This window comes from Coregonus clupeaformis, unplaced genomic scaffold (genome assembly GCF_020615455.1).
Source record: "Coregonus clupeaformis isolate EN_2021a unplaced genomic scaffold, ASM2061545v1 scaf3218, whole genome shotgun sequence".
Lineage (NCBI taxonomy): Eukaryota > Metazoa > Chordata > Actinopteri > Salmoniformes > Salmonidae > Coregonus > Coregonus clupeaformis.
In genome coordinates, this window is record NW_025536672.1 from 1 (window position 1) to 21,094 (window position 21,094).

The window sequence follows — 21,094 nt, forward strand, 5'->3', positions numbered from 1 at the left end:
TCCATGTGTTATTTCACAGTTTTGATGTCTTCACTATTATTCTACAATGTACAAAATTGTACAAATAAAGAAAAACCCTTGAATGAGTAGGTGTGTCCAAACTTTTGGCTGTTAGCCCCTCTGCCATGATTTACTATAGTGTGTGTGTGTGTGTATGTGTGTGTGCGCACGTGCATGCGTGCAGTTGTGTGTGTGTGTGTGAAGGAACAGAATGTTATCATGTTATCAAGGTAACAAAACACAACCTCTAACCTCCTCTCTCTCTTTCCTTCCATCTTTCTCTCCCTCCCTTTCTCTCTGTAGGACTTTAAGGAGCAGATGGTTCACCATATGGCCACCATCTTCCTCATCAGTTTCTCCTGGTGTGTCAACTACATCAGAGCGGGCACGCTCATCATGCTGCTGCACGACTCCTCCGACTATTTACTGGAGGTACAACCAATTACAGGGGAGCTGGGTCACCGACATAACATGATAATAATATGGTGATTTAGTAGTTGCTGTTATCAAAAACAACTTACAGTTATCACATGTAGTTTGTATGTGGGGCCCACAGGGGAATCACCCACAAGGAAATCCCATTTTATTTGATAAACCAGGTGTGGATGGGACGCGCTGAAGCCAAGTAGTGGGTTCGACGGACCACCCATACAAAAAATGCATGATTAAGCGCTTTGGAAAAAGCGTGCTAATGCAATTATTATTATTATTATAAGTGGACAAAGTACTACTGATATTGGAGAAGAGGAGATATGGAAAGATTTAGTACTGTCACCTGGTGGAAAAGATATGACATTACAACTATTCTAACAACAACCTTTCTCTATCTCTCTCTCCCCCTCTTTCTCTCTGACAGTCTGCTAAGATGTTCATCTATGCTGGATGGAGAAACACCAGTAACTACGTCTTCTTCCTCTTCGCTACCGTCTTCATCTTCACTAGACTCTATATCTTCCCCTTCTAGTGAGAAAACACCTGCACACTCCCACCACACACCAATGATCTAAATCTCTCACACCAATTCTGATTAGCATCATAAATGTCTGTTAATTGTCTGTTAGTTGTTACTGATGTTATCCTCTCTTTTTGCCCCCCCCACCCCCACCCCTCTCTCTCTCTCTCTCTCTCAGCATCATTTATGCTACGTACGTTTATCCATTGACTATGTACTCTCCATTCTTTGGATACTACTTCCTGAATGTCCTTATGATGGTGCTGCAGTGTCTACATATCTTCTGGGCCATCCTCATTCTGCGTATGGCTGTCCGCTTCCTGAGCAGCGATGTATGTACACACACATCCTGACAACACTGCACACACAACCCAGTGTATCTTTGTTTGTCTTGTATGTGAGAGAGAAGTGAATATGTGGGAAACAGATGTAGAGACCTAGAGAGACTGGGAGAGGAGGGGTGGGTGGAGGAGAGAGAAAGTTTATTTAGAAATCACGAATTGATATGTGTTTGAAAGCCCAGCTGATAAAGAGCAGAAGTCTGGTTTGGGTCCAGTTTGGGGAAAGGAAAAGTAATGTCTCTGGACAGATGACCTATTTCTAAACACACCTCTCTTTCCCTCCTTCCTTTTGCTTCAGGAAAAGGTAGAGGACGAGAGGAGCGATAAAGAAGAGACGGACGAGTCAGGGGAGGAAGAGGAGGAGGTGAAGAAGAAAGGCGCTGTGCAGAACGGTGACGCCACTCACAACAACCACCGCAAGACAGAGTAATGAAAATGTGTGCGAGGAAGTAAGAGTGGGAAGAATTCACATCCCTCACTCAGCAGAGGGGGAGAGATGGAGTGAAGGGAAAATGGATGAGGGAGAGGGTGGTAGGGAAAATGGATGAGGGAGAAGGAAAGCTATTCCTAAAGCCTGAGAACTCTATGTAGACCTGTACCTGTGGCTACACTACACTACATTATAAACACTCAATCACACACATGCACTCACACACAATTTTGGATATACTACATTAACTGGCATGGACCTGTTGTTATAGTCCATTAACACACACACACACGGGTCATTCTCACGAAACTGTAAAAAAAAAAAAAAAACATTCTCAAGTGTCATTTTTCAGGAAATGTCCTCTTGAATCACGGAGATTAGGATCTGTACTTATCTATTTCATAATTATTGTTTTTTAAATCAGATATTATGCATTTTAACGACATTTTCACAAAATGGTCATTACCGTAAGTTTTTTAAGTCAAAAAAAAAGGTAATAAATCAATATTTATAATATTTTTTTACATTGCTCCCCTAATGAAAAGTTAAACAAACAAAACACTGAAAATAAAAATATTTTAAATGAAAATATAAAATTACTATAAAATTAAATCAGACTTTTTCCCAATTTGAGCTCTTTAGCTGTTTTGGTAATGAGAAGGCCAAGTGGGGTAAAGGGGGTGTTTGAGAACAAGAACCTCATTCTGAAGGTATATAAGCGAATACATTTACTTAACTTGTGCTCATCTAAGGACTACTCCTCTAGATGATGCATCATGGGTAAATAAAACTTTCTTTAAAAACTGGAGTTTTACAGGAACTTGAAAAAGTTTTATGGTAATGAGACATGTCCACAGACACTGTACGTAATAAATATTATAGTTTAATGTAAACTTCAACTAGTATATGATTTATGAACAAACTACAGCAACATATTTTGTTTTATTCAAATAAGTTAGATTTTTATAAAGATGTATTTTTATAAAATGACCCGAGAACTGAATCCGGATGCATTTTCCCTAAACAGATGCATCATGGTTTTGTAACTCAATTTGCTACAGACATTTTAAAACTGGTTTCATGAGAATCACCCACAACCACACACACACACACTAATAACTCGGCTAAGGAATAGCATTGGGAACGTCACAGTGTGATTTCAGTTCCTCGGATGGTTGGCCCTCTAAAATAATGTTAAAAAGGATGTGAAAGGAAGAGAGGACAGAGTGATGAGAATGAAAGGAAGGAGAGAAGGAAGAGGAGAAAGAGAGAGTGTGATGCTGCTTCTACTATAGCGCTTCTTACTGTGCACACTGCCTTACAGCCAGACTATGGGTGCGTTTACCTTATTTTATTTTTCAGTTACCTTGTTGCTCAATCTGCGATAAGCATGTTTTGTCCAATACTCCAGTTGCCACGAAAGACAGACTTTAGAAAAGAGACACGACGAGATTTAACCTGACACACAAAAACACAATCATGTGAATGTGTCCTTGTGTGAGTGTTGATTTGGAGCACCAGGCAGGGAGCTGACGTTCAGATTCGCCGGCCCTGGTTTTTATGATTCTATGCAATTATGTTTTTTCTGCTCAGCTCCTGTAGTGCATCTTAATGGGATGCCTTCAACGTTGTTTGTGACACCTCTAAGCTTGTAAAACCCATTCAGTAAGATTGTGAGGGAGTCGGGTTGTGTCCCTCACTAGTAGCATGGGTTTAAATACTGCACTGTATGGACCTTGATTTGAGGGCCTGTTTATAAACTGCTTAATTGAATGGTTAATGAACAATGTAATGTGTATAACTGGTTAATAAACTATGTAATCATGTTTATAAGCAGCTTATAAGCAGACTTTCAAATTAAGTGTTAAATCGTTTTTTTGGTATATTAAGATTCTGCAGATTTTTAATGATGCTTTCCTTCCTTTGCTGATGTCATCATCATGTGCCAATGGTAACTTTCTGTCTGTAGACACTCTCCGTTGACATTGGAGAGGAAAATACTTTTTATCAAACCGTTTTATAATGTTTTCGCTCTGTATGTGTGTGAATAATTCAGTATATCTTCTGAGTGTCATTGACATCTTACCAGGGTCACACAGGCAGAACTTTATTTTCAGTATATTTCAATAGTTTTTGCTATATTATTTTTTGCCCTTTGTACATTAAAGGTAAAAAAAAACAGTCCAGCCAGTCAGGATCCCAAATAGAATAATTCTGATTTTTGAAAAGCAATATTTGAACTGTTTTCCAGTTAAGACCAGTATGGACCAGTTGTGGTTTCATTCCAGTTTCATTCCACCTTGGTATGACGCATGTCATGGAATAGAGATGCATTCAACTCCGCTAAAGTTTATGAATCTCCCAACTCTGAGTGCTCACCAACAACCCAGTTCACCAAGAATGTACCACAACAGGAGCTAACTGTTCTATTCTATTGAAAATAAAAGTAATTGTGTGCTCTTTCTTCCAACAATGATATTGTAATGATGAACGTTTTCTGCAAATGTTTGCAGAGTTGAACGCCAGTCTGATTTGGTCCAGTCCAATCTGGTTCTGGGCACTATGATCCAGTAGAATCCTGACCCACACTGATGATGTCATGAATCATGATGGATATTCATTGGGGCCCTGGGTTGGTCAGTCAGAACAGGACATTTATTCTCAGGAGACTGGAAAGGGCCATTGTAATTTAGGCCTTATTTAGGGCAGATTGCCCCGGATTAGATTATCCTGGGTGTGTGATAGGTGTTTTTCTGTTATTGTAGAGTGATTTGAGGTATGATTCCTATGAGAAACAGGTTTACAGTCATGTTTCATGTTTGACATCATTGTTTCAGATAAGTTTGGATTTTTCTTGAGTTTGGATTTTATTTTAGCAACTCAATTGCTCAGTAAGCAAATGTATGATACATGGAACAATGGAAGTGTTGTATTTTTATCATTATATATTTTCAATTGTTGTTATATGTTAAGTGCCTTATATGTAATGTATGTACCCTCTCTCACCTTTCTACCTTCTTCAGCTCCTCTTATCCTCATTTGTCCTTTCTCCCTCTTTCTTTTCCTTCTTGTTGTCCAATATGTCACCCACTCCTTCTACTCCCCTTCCACTCATCCATCTCCTCCTCCCTCACTCTGAAAGAGATTTTCCCCTCACAGCCTTTCACATCCCCATTCTAACCCTCGTTCATTTGTACTAACCTTGACCAACCTTCCTCTCTTCCCCCGTCGCTTTGGAAAAACAACAGTCACGTAATTACAGTGTTATTTTTTATTTTTTTGTGTATTATGATGCTTAAGTATTATCATTAATAATAAAAACAACGATCATGAATCACAATGCCAAACCTGTCTACTCCAATGTTTGTTTTACACACTCAAATTATGAAGTTCTCCTCACTGATGGGTAAGGGGAGGGTATCCATAGGTTTCCTATGTCTTCGTTTAGGTACTGAGGCCTATAACCTTCTATAAGCACAGGAATTGTATATTGTGCACTTATTTTAGTGTACACACATACAATACATTTCTGAAATAGGAGTAGTAGGTTTATTACATTATAATACACAATTACATTATAATATATTATAATGTGAGTATAACATATCACTCAAATAATCTTAAAGGCTAAGATCTTGCTTTGACTCAAATAAAATATTATACAGATGGTTTTGGCCTGGGATTCTGTGTACCTGGTCAAACTTTGGGGTTGCCCTCTTATTGGATGTCACGTGTATCCCGCTAGTGACTGAAGAAAAGTGTTACACAGCTAGAGCAGACTTGGGCGCCTATACAGTCATTGCTGCTAGCCTTGAACGCCATCTTGGATCTAGATGGTTTTTAACGGGGAAAACAGGAAAATGGACAGAAAAATAGATACTTTCGCTCTTGTTTTGTAATTTCCCCCATTGGCTGATGATGAAGAAACACGAGTCATGACATCACCGCTTTATTTGCTGATATAGAGGTCCATAAAATCGGTAAATCTGAGAGGAAATAGGATTGTGGACTGAGGAAATTTCCGGAGTTTACTGTAACTTGTTTTGTTTGTTTATGTTATTTAACCCGGACATGGACTCTTCCAACCCAGGTACAGTAAAGTTTTAAGCTTGTGGGAAGTTCAAATGTCACCGGTGATAATGCAGATGGAAAAATTGGCGATCCCATGGCGCTTTGAACGAATCTGTCACTTTCTCCCGATTGCTTCTGATGACAGCATTAGGGAGCTAGCTCGCTCAGCTGGGGCTAAGCTAACTGGCAAGCGATAGCAGGCTAACAGGGTATTTGACTTTGAATTTGACTTGAAGAATTTAACTAGCTAGCTACTTAGCTAGCTATTGACGTCTCTGTCTTATTGCCTATCTTGCAAATCGTAGTTAGCTACCAACCTTGGCAAATAGCTTGTCATACTTTTTAGTTGGCATGACCTGAGCCGGTTAATGTTGCCAACTCGCAATGTTAGCTTAGCTAGTTATCAGTTTTAGCTAGCTAGCTAGCTAGGTGACAGACTTGCGTAAGTTATGCTCATATAGCTAGTTAACTAGCTAGCTAGTTTGAGTCGATATTTCATCAAAACAAGTGTTATTTTTACCGAACGATTTGCTCTTTTTTTTTGCCAGCTAACAGTTAGCTTGTTCTGCTTGACTTAGCATAGCTAGTTAGCTGTAGCTACTGTATTTGTTAGCTAGCTTTGTGGCTAACTAAGTTAACGCGTAGCCATAGGTTTCATTACCAGAGAGGCAATAGCTTGCTCGCTATACTCACAACTGCAATGGAGAGCTACAGGATGTGCATGGTTCAATCCAGCATTCACACACCTTAATTTTATATCAAGTCTGACGATTGGGTTGATTAAGGTGTGTTACTACATGGCTGCCTCGAACACAATATATACCGGTAGATATGTTTATGGCTAAATAAGTGAAACAAACAGTTGTTACTGAAGTGGAACACTTGTAGCATCGTGTAACGTTACGTTGGATAATTTGTGTGTGTGTGTTTGTGTGGCAGACATACCAGATGACTCACTGGGTTTGGGAGCCGGTGGGGCCCAGTCAAGCAGCAGTGCTGTTGTGCCGAAAGGGTCCAATAAGAGACGAGCTGCGTGAGTATAATTTACAATGCCAATGAATCAGTCAATGACTGTCACATAACTTTAACAGAAGGTCTATAGCTATGACAGTGCAGGGTAGAAGTTGTCCATAGGTGCAGAATCAGATTCACACAGATAAATTGTTGATCCATTCTTGTGTGTGTTAGTGTTTGAGAGTTTGTGGGTTACCATAACTTTACAAACATGGATTATGTCTACTTCCTCACAGGCCAGACTTCGATGATGATGATGATGATGATGGAAGCAAGCTCTTCAGGTAGGACTGACACTTGTCTCTCGCTGTTTCTTGCTTTCTCTCTCTTATCTCTCTCCTTCCCTCTCTCTCTATCTGACTGTATTGTGTTGGTTATTTTGATGACAGAACTGCTTCTCTGTCTTTGACCAGGTGTGATGACGACGGAGGAGGAGGAGGAGGAGACAAAGAGCGATTTGCCAGGTAGAATAAGGAGGTTGTTGGTGCGTGTTTGTGCGTGTGTATAATACAGATATTCTGCATACACACGTCCCGAGACACCAGATTCCCTATCACACCACTGTGATTCCTGTCACTACTACTAACCCTTCTCTATCTGCTCATTTCTGAGCTCAGGGACACCTGTTCACTCCTATCAATCCCTTTCTTCTGAGCACAATCCCTTTCTTCCCCTCCTTCCTTCACTCCCTCCTTCTCTCTCTCAGGATCTCTGAAGTCTTTTTCTTTCAGCACTTCCTCTCTTCTATCACTCCTTCTCGCTTTGAAAGACCAGGTTCTCTCGATCTCTACATCTATCTATCGTATTGATGGATCATTCACTCCTTGTTATGTTTATCAATCCACGCTTGTTCCACCTACCTCATCCTAATCTGCATATATCATTTGGTTACGCCAACACTAAACTCTACTAAATGTTGTCCACCTACCTGCCCACCTCTCCCCATTTATATCCATCCCTCTTTCTCTCCTCCTCTTCCTCTTTCTCCCCATCTCTACCCCATCCCTGTCCCTCCTCCTTCTCCATCTCTGCCACTCCTCCCCCTGCTCTCCACATCTCTACCCCCATCTCTGTCCTTCCTACTCTCCTCTCTTCCTCTCCTCCCTCATTCCCTCGCTCCAGGGAGAACCACAGTGAGATTGAGCGGCGGCGGAGGAACAAGATGACCGCTTACATCACAGAGCTGTCGGACATGGTGCCCACCTGCAGCGCGTTGGCACGGAAACCAGACAAGCTGACCATCCTGCGCATGGCCGTGTCCCACATGAAGTCTCTGAGAGGGAGCGGCAACACCGCAGCAGACGGGACATACAAACCATCCTTCCTCACCGACCAGGTTAGAGAAAGAGAGGGAGGGAAGGAGGATGGAGGGAGGAGATGGGGGTTGAGGGATGAAAAGGGGAAAATGTTATCCTATGTGTTTATTGCACAATAATAACTGAGTATCTTCTTCCATGTCATCTCTCCCCCCATCCCCTCTTTGTAGGAGCTGAAGCACCTGATCCTGGAGGCTGCTGATGGCTTCCTGTTTGTGGTGTCATGTGAGAGTGGGCGGGTCGTCTACGTGTCAGACTCCCTGACCCCTGTTCTTAACCAATCGCAGTCCGACTGGCTAGGCTCCTCCCTCTACGACCAGCTGCACCCGGACGACGGAGACAAACTACGAGAGCAGCTCTCTACTGCAGAGAATAACAATACAGGTACACACAGGTGGTACAGATTATCTACTGGAGCAGCTCTCCACTGCAGAGAGTTATAATACAGGTACACACAGGTGGTACAGATTATCTACAGGAGCAGCTCTCCACTGCAGACAGTTATAATGCATGTACACACAGGTGGTACAGATTATCTACAGGAGCAGCTCTCCACTGCAGAGAGTTATAATACAGGTACACACAGGTGGTACAGATTATCTACAGGAGCAGCTCTCCACTGCAGAGAGTTATAATACAGGTACACACAGGTGGTACAGATTATCTACAGGAGCAGCTCTCCACTGCAGAGAGTTATAATACAGGTACACACAGGTGGTACATATTATCTACAGGAGCAGCTCTCCACTGCAGATAGTTATAATACAGGTGAGAGAGAAACACACTCTCTCACACAACACTAATGATTGTAGGTAACGTCTCTCTCTCTCTCTCTCCCTAAGGGAGGATGTTAGACCTGAAGACAGGAACAGTTAAGAAGGAGGGACAGCAGTCCTCCGTCAGGATGTGTATGGGAGCCAGACGATCCTTCATCTGTAGGATGAGGTGTGTGTGCTGTGTGTGTGCTGAGCTTGCGTGTGTGTATATGGCTGTATGCACCTGTGTTGGGAGTGTGCATTCTGAAATGTGTGTGTTTGTAGGTGTGGTTCGTGTCCAGTGGAGCCCATGTCTATGAACAGATTGAATTTCCTGAGGAGCGGGAACAGGTGAGATAATTCTGGCTTTATAAACATTATATTACATTAAACTTCACTGGTTTCAACCTGACTTATATATTTTACCGTAAAAGGTGAATGTATAGACCCATGGGGCGGCGCGCACAATTGGCCCAGCGTCGTCCAGGGTAGGGGAGGGAATGGCCGGCAGGGGATGTAGCTCAGTTGGTAGAGCATGGCGTTTGCAACGCCAGGGTTGTGGGTTCGATAAAAAAATAATGTATGCACTAACTGTAAGTCGCTCTGGATAAGAGCGTGTGCTAAATGACTAAAATGTAAAATGTATAGTGAACTATGGCTTGACTGGTAGTGTTCTCCCCTCTCTCTCTCCCCTGTAGGAGTGGTCTGGGCCCAACCAAGGATGGGGAGCCTCAGTATGTGGTGGTCCACTGCACCGGATACATCAAGTCCTGGCCCCCCACAGGTAACTAACTAACTAACCTATGGCTCAGCTCTTATTTCCAATGTATACACCACTGCTGCATACTGAGTCGTGTGTGTGTGTGTGTGTGTGTGTGTTTTTCAGGGGTGAATCTAACAGATGAAGAGGCAGACAATATTCAGGGGAGTCGCTACAGTCTAGTGGCCATCGGTAGACTTCAGGTAAGATGGGACAACTTAAAGTCCAATGTTTGGATGGGCTCATGCAACCACTATCTTACAGACACTTGTTCTACCCTTGTTGTCTAGGTGACCTCTTGTCCGAGCGACACAGACATAAACAGCATCAGCGTTCCGGTGGAGTTCATCTCTCGTCACAACTGCCAGGGCCTCTTTACCTTCATAGACCACCGCTGCATGGCCACAGTGGGCTACCAGCCTCAGGTAGGCCTCACTCACAGCCTGGGGCTAGAGTAGGACACACACCCAGCATTGCATTTCATAGTGTATCAGGATACAGTACACTACCGTTCAAAAGTTTGGAAATTTCCTTGTTTTCGAAAGAAAAGCAATTTTTTTGTCCATTAAAATAACATCAAATTGATCCGAAATACAGTGTAGACATTGTTAATGTTGTAAATGGCTATTGTAGCAGGAAATGGCTGATTTTTAATGGAATATCTACATAGGCGTACAGAGGCCCATTATCAGCAATGTGTTCCAATGGCACGTTGTGTTTGCTAATCCAAGTTTATCATTTTAAAAGGCTAATTGATCATTCGAAAACCCTTTTGCAATTATGTTAGCACAGCTGAAAACTGTTGTGCTGATTAAAGAAGCAATAAAACTGGCCTTCTTGAGACTAGTTAAGTATCTGGAGTGTCAGCAATTGTGGGTTCGATAACAGGCTCAAAATGGCCAGAAACAAAGTCTATTCTTGTTCTGAGAAATGAAGGCTATTTCATGCAAGAAATTGCCAAGAAATTGAAGACCTCATACTACTCCCTTCACAAAACCGCGCAAACGGGCTCTAACCAGAATAGAAAGAGGAGTGGGAGGCCCCGGTGCACAAATGAGCAAGAGGACGAATACATTAGTGTCTAGTTTGAGAAACAGACGCCTCACAGGTCCTCAACTGGCAGCTTCATTAAATAGTACCCGCAAAACACCAGTCTCAACGTCAACAGTGAAGAGGCGACTCCGGGATGCTCCGGGAGTTGCAAAGAAAAAGCCATATCTCAAACTGGCCAATAAAAAGAAACGGTTCAGATGGGCAAAAGAACACAGCCACTGGACAGAGGAAGATTGGAAAAAAGTGTTATGGACAGACGAATCAAAGTTTGAGGTGTTCGGATCACAAGGAAGAACATTTGTGAGATGCAGACCAAATGAAAAGATGCTGGAGGAGTGCTTGATGCCATCTGTCAAGCATGGTGGAGGCAATGTGATGGTCTGGGGGTGCTTTGGTGGTGGTAAAGTGGGAGATTTGTACAGGGTAAAAGGGATCTTGAAGAAGGAAGGCTATCACTCCATTTTGCAACGCCATGCCATACCCTGTGGACGGCGTTTGATTGGAGCCAATTTCCTCCTACAACAGGACAATGGCCCAAAGCACAGCTCCAAACTATGCAATAACTATTTAGGGAAGAAGCAGTCAGCTGGTATTCTGTCTATAATGGATTGGCCAGCACAGTCACCGGATCTCAACCCTATTGAGCTGTTGTGGGAGCAGCTTGACCGTATGGTACGTAAGAAGTGCCCATCAAGCCAATCCAACTTGTGGGAGGTGCTTCAGGAAGCATGGGGTGAAATCTCTTCAGATTACCTCAACAAATTGACAACTAGAATGCCAAAGGTCTGCAAGGCTGTAATTGCTGCAAATGGAGGATTCTTTGACGAAAGCAAAGTTTGAAGGAGTCAATTATTATTTAAATTAAAAATCATTATTTCTAACCTTGTCAATGACCACATTTCCTATGCATTTTGCTATATTTCCTATTCAAACTCATTTCATGTATGTTTTCATGGAAAACAAGGACATTTCTAAGTGACCCCAAACTTTTGAATGGTAGTGTATGTGTTTATACTGTGTGACAGCTGTAAGTTTGATCTAACTTTTCTGTGTTGTGTTGCGTGTGTGTGTGCGTGTGTGTGTGTGTTCCCCAGGAACTGCTGGGTAAGAACATCTTGGAGCTGGCCCACCCTGAGGACCAGGGTCTGCTGAGAGACAGCTTCCAGCAGGTGGTCAAGCTGAAGGGTCAGGTGCTGTCTGTCATGTTCCGCTTCCTGTCCAAGACCAGAGACTGGCTGTGGATTAGGACCAGCTCCTTCACCTTCCAGAACCCCTTCTCTGAGGAGATAGAGTACATCATCTGTACCAATGCCAACGTCAAGTACGTGCTGTATATATACACACACACACACACATTTGCACCAACGCAAACGTAGAGTACCTACACACACACACACGCATTACCTGCTCCAATGCAAGTCACCTAAGTGCGAGACGCCTACAACACACAGACACCACAACTCTATTCCACCTCAACATCTGAACAGCTTCACTCTGTTTAACCAATCTGTTGAGCCACCTTAGGAAATGTGATGTCATCTCTTCCAGGATGTGTGTTTGTCAGTATATGTTCACCTCCCCCTCCCCTCCATACCCCCTTCAAAGAAATCATTATCTCCCTTCCTCTCCTCCTCACCCCTTGTTTTTGTTGTGGGCCAGAAGAACCTCGACTCAGGACCCCCTCACCCCCATCTCGTCCTCGGGGGTGTCTTTGCCTCCCTCGCTGGGGGAGAGCAGTCCTAACTGCCCCCCTGTGGCCCTCAGCCCAGGGCAGGTGGCTGCCAGGTGAGACCAGACCCCCTGCACCCCCTCTGGCATGGGTCAGCTGGGGCTGCTGCTTCACTGGAGACTACACCTCTCTATTTCTCTCTTGTTTCCCTTTATTTTATTGTTCTCTCTGGTCTGGTCCAGAGTTCACCCCTTGGTAAGGGCTGTGGATTGTTACTTGACTTGACCGGGTCTTTCTGTTTTGGGGTGATTTTCCCCTCGCTCTCCCTCCTCTACAGTAGTAGGATATCCATCATGACCAAGGTGTTGGTTACGACCCCCTCTCCCCTCTCCTCTCTTCTTCTTGGTTACCATGGTGACTGGTGGTGGAATGAGTGCTGTTGGTCGGCAGGTGTTTTGGTTTCCCGAGCAACGGTGGAGGGCCTTGACGGAAATTATATTTTCTGTTGTCACTGCTAACTTTTCTCCCTCTACCACTCCCTCTCTTTTCTCCCTCTTTTCTCTCTCTACCACTCCCTCTCTTTTCTCCCTCTTTTCTCTCTCTACCACTCCCTCTCTTTTCTCCCTCTTTTCTCTCTCTACCACTCCCTCTCTTTTCTCCCTCTTTTCTCTCTCTACCACTCCCTCTCTTTTCTCCCTCTTTTCTCCCTCTACCTCCCTCTCTTTCTCCCTTTTCTCTCTCTACCACTCCCTCTCTTTTCTCCCTCTTTTCTCTCACTACCACTCCCTCTCTTTTCTCCCTCTTTTCTCCCTCTACCACTCCCTCTCTTTTCTCTCTCTTTTCTCTCTCTACCACTCCCTCTCTTTTCTCCCTCTTCTCTCTACCACTCCCTCTCTTTTCTCCCTCTTTTCTCCCTCTACCACTCCCTCTCTTTTCTCCCTCGCTCCCCCTTTACAGGCAGTTGCAGCAGCAGCAGGCAGAGTTGGAGGAAGGAGGGAGAGATGGTCTGTACGAGGCAGGACAGGTTACACTTCCACAGGTATGACTAACACTGACTAACACACACACCTATCTGCCCCCACGTGGCCCTCAGTGCAGGGCGGTAGGTAGCCCAGCAGCTAAGGAGTCGAAAGGTGGCTGGTTCGAATCCCATGCCGGGCTCTGGGGAAAAAAAGGGGGAGTGATCTGGCAACTGGAGGGCGGCTGGGTTCACGTCCTCAAGACATTCCCCTACCCACACAACATGCTCTCCATCCAGGGGCGCTGCACTGCAGCTTGACCCTGTGCTCATCTCAACTGTATGTGTGCTGTCTCGGGGGGAAGGCATATTTCCATTGTTCGCCGTAACATGGACATTGTTGTACCTAACTCCAAGCCTTTAGTGAGTATTGACTGCTGGTTGACCGTTGTCCATGTCAGATGCCTGTCCAGGCGGTGACCGCAGCTGGAACTGACCACAGTAAGACCATGGACAAGGCAGAGCTGTACCCCTCCCCAGACCAGGCCAAGGTCCTGCCCTCCACCTCTGCCCCCGGAGTACCCATCTACCCTCAGGGCAACAACAGCTACACCGCTGCCAACCGCTCCAAAGACACATACATCAGGTATGACCATTACCCCCTGTTGTACTGTTTTAAACTGATCTAAGGGCAATGTATACTGAATAAGCTATTCTAATTTCCTGTTCCTGTTGTTATTAACTAATTCCAGGTCAGTGGGGATGGCCCCTCAGATGGTGCAGCCGTCCCACTCTGCAGGCCAGATGCTGGCTCAGATGTCCCGTCAGAACGGGGCACCCCCCTCCAACAGCAGCCCCCTACAGGGAGGGGCAGCGGTGGGCTGGCCGGGGGCAGTAGCAGGGGCTAGACCCCCCTTCCACAACCAGGTGAGATAGCTGGTAGCTGCAGGTAGAAGTTGTCCAAACAGCCTGAAGTTTATATCCTCTGTTTTTGCCCAAAGTGCTACAGATGTACAATCTTAATTTAAGACCGTTTTCTACAGCAGGAAAATAATCCTGCAGCAACAGGAAATGTGAATTATGTGGATTATAATGAATATACTTTTTTTTTAGGGGTTGATACATTCAAGTCTGTAATTTCAAATTGGAAATTACAAACGTCAGAAGCTTTTTTTAAACTTCAAATAGAAGTTTAAAATTTGCTGCATTGCAGGAAAGTTATCCTGCAACAGGGTGATCAAATTTAAATAGTACATCTGTAGCTGGCGTGATGGGGATGAGTGCCCTGAGTGTCTTGCATCTCTGTATCTTAGCGTTGTAAAGGACCTAATCTTTTATTCCCCTGTGTAATCCTGTTTTGAGGATCACACCCCTGACAGTTTCACTAGTAAATGCATAGAAGAAACCTTGTACATTCATAAAGTGTGAATAATAACATTGTGTTTTTCTGTGTTCTCCTCCCGCCCAGCAGGTGGTGCCCCAGTCAGGGAAGGCTCTGTCTCCCCAGTTTGCCATGGGGAGTTTTGGGGGGGGCTCGTCCTCCTCATTCGGGGATGATGCCCCCCACTACTGCTCCGACCCCCACCACGGGGGCTAACTACCCCAACATCAACCGCTGCGCCAGCCTCAATACCAACGGATATGGTACGCGACCCTGAGAGAGAGAGAGAGAGAGAGTGTGTGTGTGTCCAACAACTACAGTACAGTGTTTTTATGTGTTTGTGTATCCTGGTGTAGTTAGGTACTGACCCTCCCTTTGTCCTGTCTCTGTCAGATGGCTTGGGGTCGGGGCAGCAGTTCCCCTCCAGGGCAGAGGAGGCAGTGTGGCCCCAGTGGCAGGGCCAGCAGCAAACTCAGAACAGGGCAGAGCAGCACCCCCACGCACAGAACAACCAGCCTGACATCTTCCCTGTTAGTCACTACTCTCTCTCTGTCTCTCTCTCGCTCTTTCTCTCTCTCTCTCTCTCTCGCTCGCTCTTCTCCATCTCTCTTTGTTTCTCTCCTTCACTGTACGCTTTTGTTATGTGTTGTCATGTTGCTTTGAAGTTTAATCTCTCTCTCTCTTCTCTCTAGGATGTTCTCGCCATGCTGGACCAGCCGGCCAACTTCAACAACGATGACTTTGAGATGCCCATCTACCCCTCTTTCAACGAGTGACCCCAAATACACTCCTCCACTTACCTCTCTATCTCTCAAATGTTTCCTTCTCTCTCCTTTGGTGCTCTTTTGCTCTCTTTCTTTGCCTTTTCTGATCTAAAGAGAGCATGTCTAAATATTGGTCAGATGATTGCACTGCCAGGATGGAGAGAGCGAGTTATCAGGGAAAAGTAAGAGTGAAATCAAGTAGAGGTATGCAAACGCAGGTTTAATAAACACGTAAAAGGCCAGAGGAAGAAAGGGAGAGAGAGAAGCGAGTCAGGGTTCAACGATAGTTGGGCAAATGTAAAATGACACATCTGTAGCTAGCACTGCCCAAAGCTCCACAACCAATGGATTTGTTGTAGAGATGCAACACACAATCACACCTGAGCATGCACAAGGCCAGACTCTGAGGCAGGCGCTGCTTCACCAGTAACACACAAACCTGGCCTTTCAGTAACAGAGTCAGATGTGTGTTCATATGCATAGATCAGTCCAATCATTCACTTGAACTCTCAGGCAATCCAGGTGATCTATAGCTTTCGGGGAATATGTGCACTTCTGATCTCATGCCTGTGAATATCCTCTGTCTGTGCTCCCCTCGCTGTTTTAGCTTAGCAACCCTTAGCATGTTCAAGAGAACACTGTCCTCACGCAGACTTTTTAAACTTTGGGCAGATTTATACGAACACTTTTCTATTTGTACACAGGGTACATTGACGATGTCACCTATGAATGGGGTTATGGTGGTTTCAGGTGGAAGAGAGGGGGAGAGAGAGTCAGATGTCTATGACTAGTAAAGTAAGGGAAGAGGAGGATATGGAACTATGAACACACATTTTACAGTGTATATTAGAACCTAATGTATTCCTATATATAACCAGTATATAAGTCAAGTGTTTATATACGGTTATATGTCTACTGGAGGTGTTTGTATAACTTTATTGATCTCAACCTGAATGCACAGCAGTCCCAGGGTCCCTTTCTCACTCACTTGGATTCCTTCCTCTTCCTCTGTTGCCTGGGGTTACTCAGCACACTCTTCCTCCTCTCGCGCTCTTCCTCAGTCACCCTCCCAAGTGTGTTTTTCTTCTACTCTGTCAAAAATCATGTTTTTGTAAGAAAGGAAAATTAAAAGACATTGGAAAGCAAGAATTTACAAGCAAGGATTATGTTATTTTTAAAGCCATTCTTTGTTGTTGTCCTACATGTTTTTATCTTGATTATTGTGAATATGGAAATACACAGGAAATAGCAATGATTTGATTGATTGACATTTTCCCCAACTGATGTTTTTATTTTCAGACTTTTGATTGGCTCTTCTTGTTGGAGCCCTCTCCATTGCTACTTTGTGTGATAGGTTGTTTTTTATGTATATTGATCAGGGTTATAGCATCTTATTCAGGACAGAAAGGTCTTGTTTAGAGCTGACATGATTCTACATGACACAGAATCATGCCATGATGTTTGGCCTGAAATTCAAGTCTTCCTAATTATGTTCAAAACACATTACCCAATAATCAATTAAGCAGTAGATGCTGATTATGCGTTTGGCATTTAATAAACTTTTCTTCTTTTTTTTACACATTGTACAGGATACGATTTGCAGTAGATTCAATCAGAGTTCATCCTTATCGGGATAGTTTGGCATTCACAAATATATGATCTAAATCAAACACAGCATTTGTTTTCTGAAATCGATTGTGATGTTTAGTAAGTCACTATAACACTCTTATACAAGGGAATTAAGAATTCTGATTGGGCAAGTGAGGGCTATGAATTTTAAGGTTCTGAAATACAGAAATTGTTAATGTGTAGGCCTTTCATTTTCACAGAGCGTAATTCACAGACATGTGAATTGTATGTAAACCCATCATGTGTCAATAGTCACACGATGAAAATGGCAGTGTTTTGGTGACTGTGTTGTCTTGTTGTTTTAAACCACTTTGGTTGTTAAACCACTTTGGTTGTTCCCGGTTTTTACAATGATGTGAGCTGCAGTTTATATAGCGCACAAAGATACAGAAATATATGAATATATATGTATAAGAAATGTTAAACAAGAGAAAGAAATGTTTGGTTTTTGTATTAAATTGTTATATTGTCAAGAACTTGTGGGTGGATATTTGTTTCTTTTAGGGGTCGGGGGGCTGTAACATTTGAACAGTTCCTTTTTAGAAATGTGATGATTGTACAACGTCACTCCTATGTATAAAATGTGTAGGCCTAGTCATATCAGACCTGGGCTATAACACTATTTCAGCTTTTTCAATTACTATTTCAAAACAAGTATTCAGATAACCTTTTATTTGGAAAAAAAAAACAAATAGTTGAATATTGGATTGTATTTGAAAATACTCATATACACTCATATACACACTTTCAAATACAATTTGGTAGATTATTTGGTTTTTACAAATAACCATTCAAATAAAAGTACTTGTTTTGGTCTGTGTATTTGAAAATTCCAAAATACACAGAAAAAGTATTTAAATAACACACTCAAATTCACAGCCCAAAAATTGCTCCCGAGTGGCGCAGCGGTCTAAGGCACTGCATCTCAGTGCTTGAGGCGTCACTACAGACGCTGGTTCGATTCCAGGCTGTATCACAATCCGGCCGTGATTGGGAGTCCCATAGGGCGTGCATAATTGGACCAGCGTTGTCCGGGTTTGGCCGGGGTAGGCCGTCATTGAAAATAAGAATTTGTTCTTAACTGACTTGCCTATTAAAATAAAACAATGTATTTGAAAATTAGGTCTGAGTCATATGCATAAAAACCATGACTTTGTCCTCAACTGTCTTTAGGATGTTCACATGGTCTCTACGTAAGAGAGGAACAAAGAGTCCATAATCCATCCATCCTATGTCTATCTATAGACACACAGATGGTTTCACTACGAAAGAGAGGAACAGAGAGTAGGATAGGAAGCTTACATAGTGAAAGGTTGCTATTTTCATTCTCTCTCATAATTTGTCTCCACATAGGCTAATTGTTCCACAGACTAATACTGTTAAATGGGTTTAGAACCAATGGACGAGCACCAGATGGCTAAAAAAACATAATCAGCGTTTGACCATGTGGTCTGTCACCAACCAATGGAGGGATACAGGGTGAACAGGCTTTTGTTCCAGCCCAGCACTAACAAACACTAATTCAGCTCATTGAGGTCTTGAAGAGCATGTATTGACAAGTCTGAGACACACACACAAACACATGCGTCCTACATAAGGTAGCCCCGTCTGTCCTCCCCCACTGGACAGTATTTTTAGCTGAAACCGGATCCCTTCAGCAACAGAGACTAAAGGCAACACTGCAAAACCCCTGCCTTTAACTAGCTACATGGGGACACACACACTAACCCGTTCTGACATGCAGACATCCACACTACTTATGCAGACACGCAGCAGGATGTTACGTACACATGGGGACACACCCATCTACAGTCAATAAAAACATTAAAAAGAGAGACGTGTGAGCTGAGGAAGTTATTTTCCACCCATCTGGAACAAAGTTCAGTTACAACGACACACAAAGAGACACACTGCAGCAGACATTACGGATCCATAACCAGGTAATGTAGAATACAACGTATATCTCATATCTCTGTGTGTTAGAGAGGGATGCGTGTGGAAATAGTAGTATGATTCAACTTTTGCCAGCAGACCTAAGCTACAGAGAGCTGTGTGTGAGTCAGACTTTACCAGCAGACCTAAGCTACAGAGAGCTGTGTGTGAGTCAGACTAAAGCCCTGCCTGGGTGAATACTTTCCTAAGTGCAGACAGCCTGCATGACTAATATGGCCAGATTGAACGGCACATGTAAACAATGGCCTGTTTTGGAACCCGGTTTGATTGTAGATGGGAGGAAGAGAGATCCTGTTCATGTTATATGTTTCATTTTGATTGAATAACCAATGGGTTGTAGAACAGTTGTAGAAGCTCTGAGCGTTAACGAGGTCAGAGGGTGACAAGGAGCCAGGGGTCAGATAGGGATGGCCCCATTCAGTTCCAGGGAGCGGCTGTGCAGAATTAAATCCAGAGGGGCATCTGTAATAAAAAAAAAGGGGGGGGTACATGAGCCTACAAGCAACTTCACTCATTAAGCTATTTGTTTCTCTGCAGCTCCAAGACTTCTAAAGGATGAAGAACCTTAGAGTTCCCCTCCTCTCTCTCTCCATCTGCCTGTTGCTGGGCAACCTGGGGGTGAGTGGCTACAGTAAAGACACACCCTGCCAACGGTCCCGATGCAATAACTGTCATGATAAGTTCCTAAACCGGCATGTGCGTCCAGATACACCCGATAACAACCGACCGCAACGTGTGGGAGAAGTACCTACGTGAAAACAGTGACTGCTCAAGACCCACGCAGTCCTTCCTCCATCCCAAAGACCGGGAGAGGGTGGACGCGGTCTGCTCCAGCTCTGGGGGAAAGACGTACCGGGGGAACCTGTGCATCAGCCAAAGTCCGTTCACATTTCTAACAGTGAGGAGCGAGACTGGGACCTGTGGCGTGTCCAGCGTGCGGGAAGAGACCAAGCATTTGATCCTGGCATGTGAGGTGCTGGAGAACAGGTGTGTGCCGGTGCACTTCGAGGGGAACCGCGAGGGGAGCAAGCCCGACAATAACGCTGCAGGATGTGGCAGCACGGAGAAAGGGAAGGGCTCAAGCTTCAAAGTATCAGGAATGTGGCTGGCATCTTTATTGATACTCATGTTTCTCTCACAACTCCTTTTCTGAACAGTTGGGGGGGGGGGGGGGCATATTAGTTTAAATATAATATAATAATATGCCATTTAGCAGACGCTTTTATCCAAAGCGACTTACAGTCATGCGTGCATACATTTTTGTGTATGGGTGGTCCCTGGGATCGAACCCACTACCTTGGCGTTACAAGCGGCGTGCTCTACCAGCTGAGCTACAGAGGACCGTTCGGACCGTTCGGACACTACATTTTCGTGAGAAGACCAATTTTCGCGATGTCTCATGGTCTGACAAACACAGCTGTAGCTTGGCCACCTTCCACCTGCAGATGCGGAAGGCCGCCATTGGCGGATGTGGGGAATTGAGACGCAGCCCATGCAAAAAGCTTCATATCTCTAGCTTAAAGCTACAACATGTAACTTTTTGGGCAACCGGACCAAATTCACATAGAAATATGAGTTATAGATCTGTCATTCTCATTGAAAGCAAGTCTAAGAAGCGGTAGATCTGTTCTATGTGCGCTATTTTTGCATCTTTTACTTTCACGTTTCACTCACAACAGTTAAAAGACTACCATGTTTGTTCTCTCACAACATCTATTCTGAACAGTTGAAAGACTGGGCACTTAGGCCAATTACATTTTCTGTTTTGTCATATGCATGGTATGCATGGTGTTGCACTTTCCTGTGTGCCCCCAGCCTAATGTTGGCATCAGCATTTCATGACCTTGTATTTCACTTGAAAAAATGTATTGTACCATGCTGAATGTATGCACTATCAATAAAGATTGAATTTGATAGAATATTAAAGAGCAGCATCATCAGCCAGCACCATAGGCCTTAAAGCAGGGGTTAAAGCAAATGACCTCATCTGATACATTTGAGGGAGAGGTCACACTCAAGCAGCACATTCAGAGTTGGCAGGCAAGTGC

General features: G+C 43.8%; 3 protein-coding genes across 3 annotated transcripts; all 3 read left to right on the forward strand.

Annotated features, from left to right (window-relative positions):
* Positions 1 to 110: 110 nt before the first annotated feature.
* Positions 111 to 2,262, forward strand: LOC121564860 (ceramide synthase 2-like). The gene is made up of 4 exons (XM_041875928.2): positions 111 to 432; positions 857 to 963; positions 1,131 to 1,284; positions 1,592 to 2,262. Exons 1-4 carry the CDS (start codon positions 319 to 321, stop codon positions 1,721 to 1,723), a joined length of 507 nt encoding a protein of 168 aa, XP_041731862.2. The 5' UTR covers positions 111 to 318; the 3' UTR covers positions 1,724 to 2,262.
* A 4,971-nt stretch (positions 2,263 to 7,233) lies between these two features.
* Positions 7,234 to 15,565, forward strand: LOC121564859 (aryl hydrocarbon receptor nuclear translocator-like). The gene is given in 17 exon segments (XM_041875927.2): positions 7,234 to 7,272; positions 7,931 to 8,144; positions 8,295 to 8,508; positions 8,967 to 9,069; positions 9,165 to 9,230; positions 9,578 to 9,663; positions 9,766 to 9,842; positions 9,930 to 10,064; positions 11,787 to 12,013; positions 12,355 to 12,477; positions 13,319 to 13,400; positions 13,781 to 13,965; positions 14,072 to 14,246; positions 14,791 to 14,874; positions 14,876 to 14,963; positions 15,094 to 15,230; positions 15,393 to 15,565. Coding segments are annotated over 16 exon segments (2,040 nt in total). The 5' UTR covers positions 7,234 to 7,272; positions 7,931 to 7,970; the 3' UTR covers positions 15,477 to 15,565.
* Positions 15,566 to 18,799: 3,234 nt separating this feature from the next.
* LOC123489704 lies at positions 18,800 to 20,234 on the forward strand. Its single transcript, XM_045220140.1, has 2 exons — positions 18,800 to 19,033; positions 19,584 to 20,234. The coding sequence occupies exon 2, from the start codon at positions 19,741 to 19,743 to the stop codon at positions 20,197 to 20,199; it is 459 nt and encodes a 152-aa protein (XP_045076075.1). The 5' UTR covers positions 18,800 to 19,033; positions 19,584 to 19,740; the 3' UTR covers positions 20,200 to 20,234.
* The last annotated feature ends 860 nt before the right edge of the window (positions 20,235 to 21,094 follow it).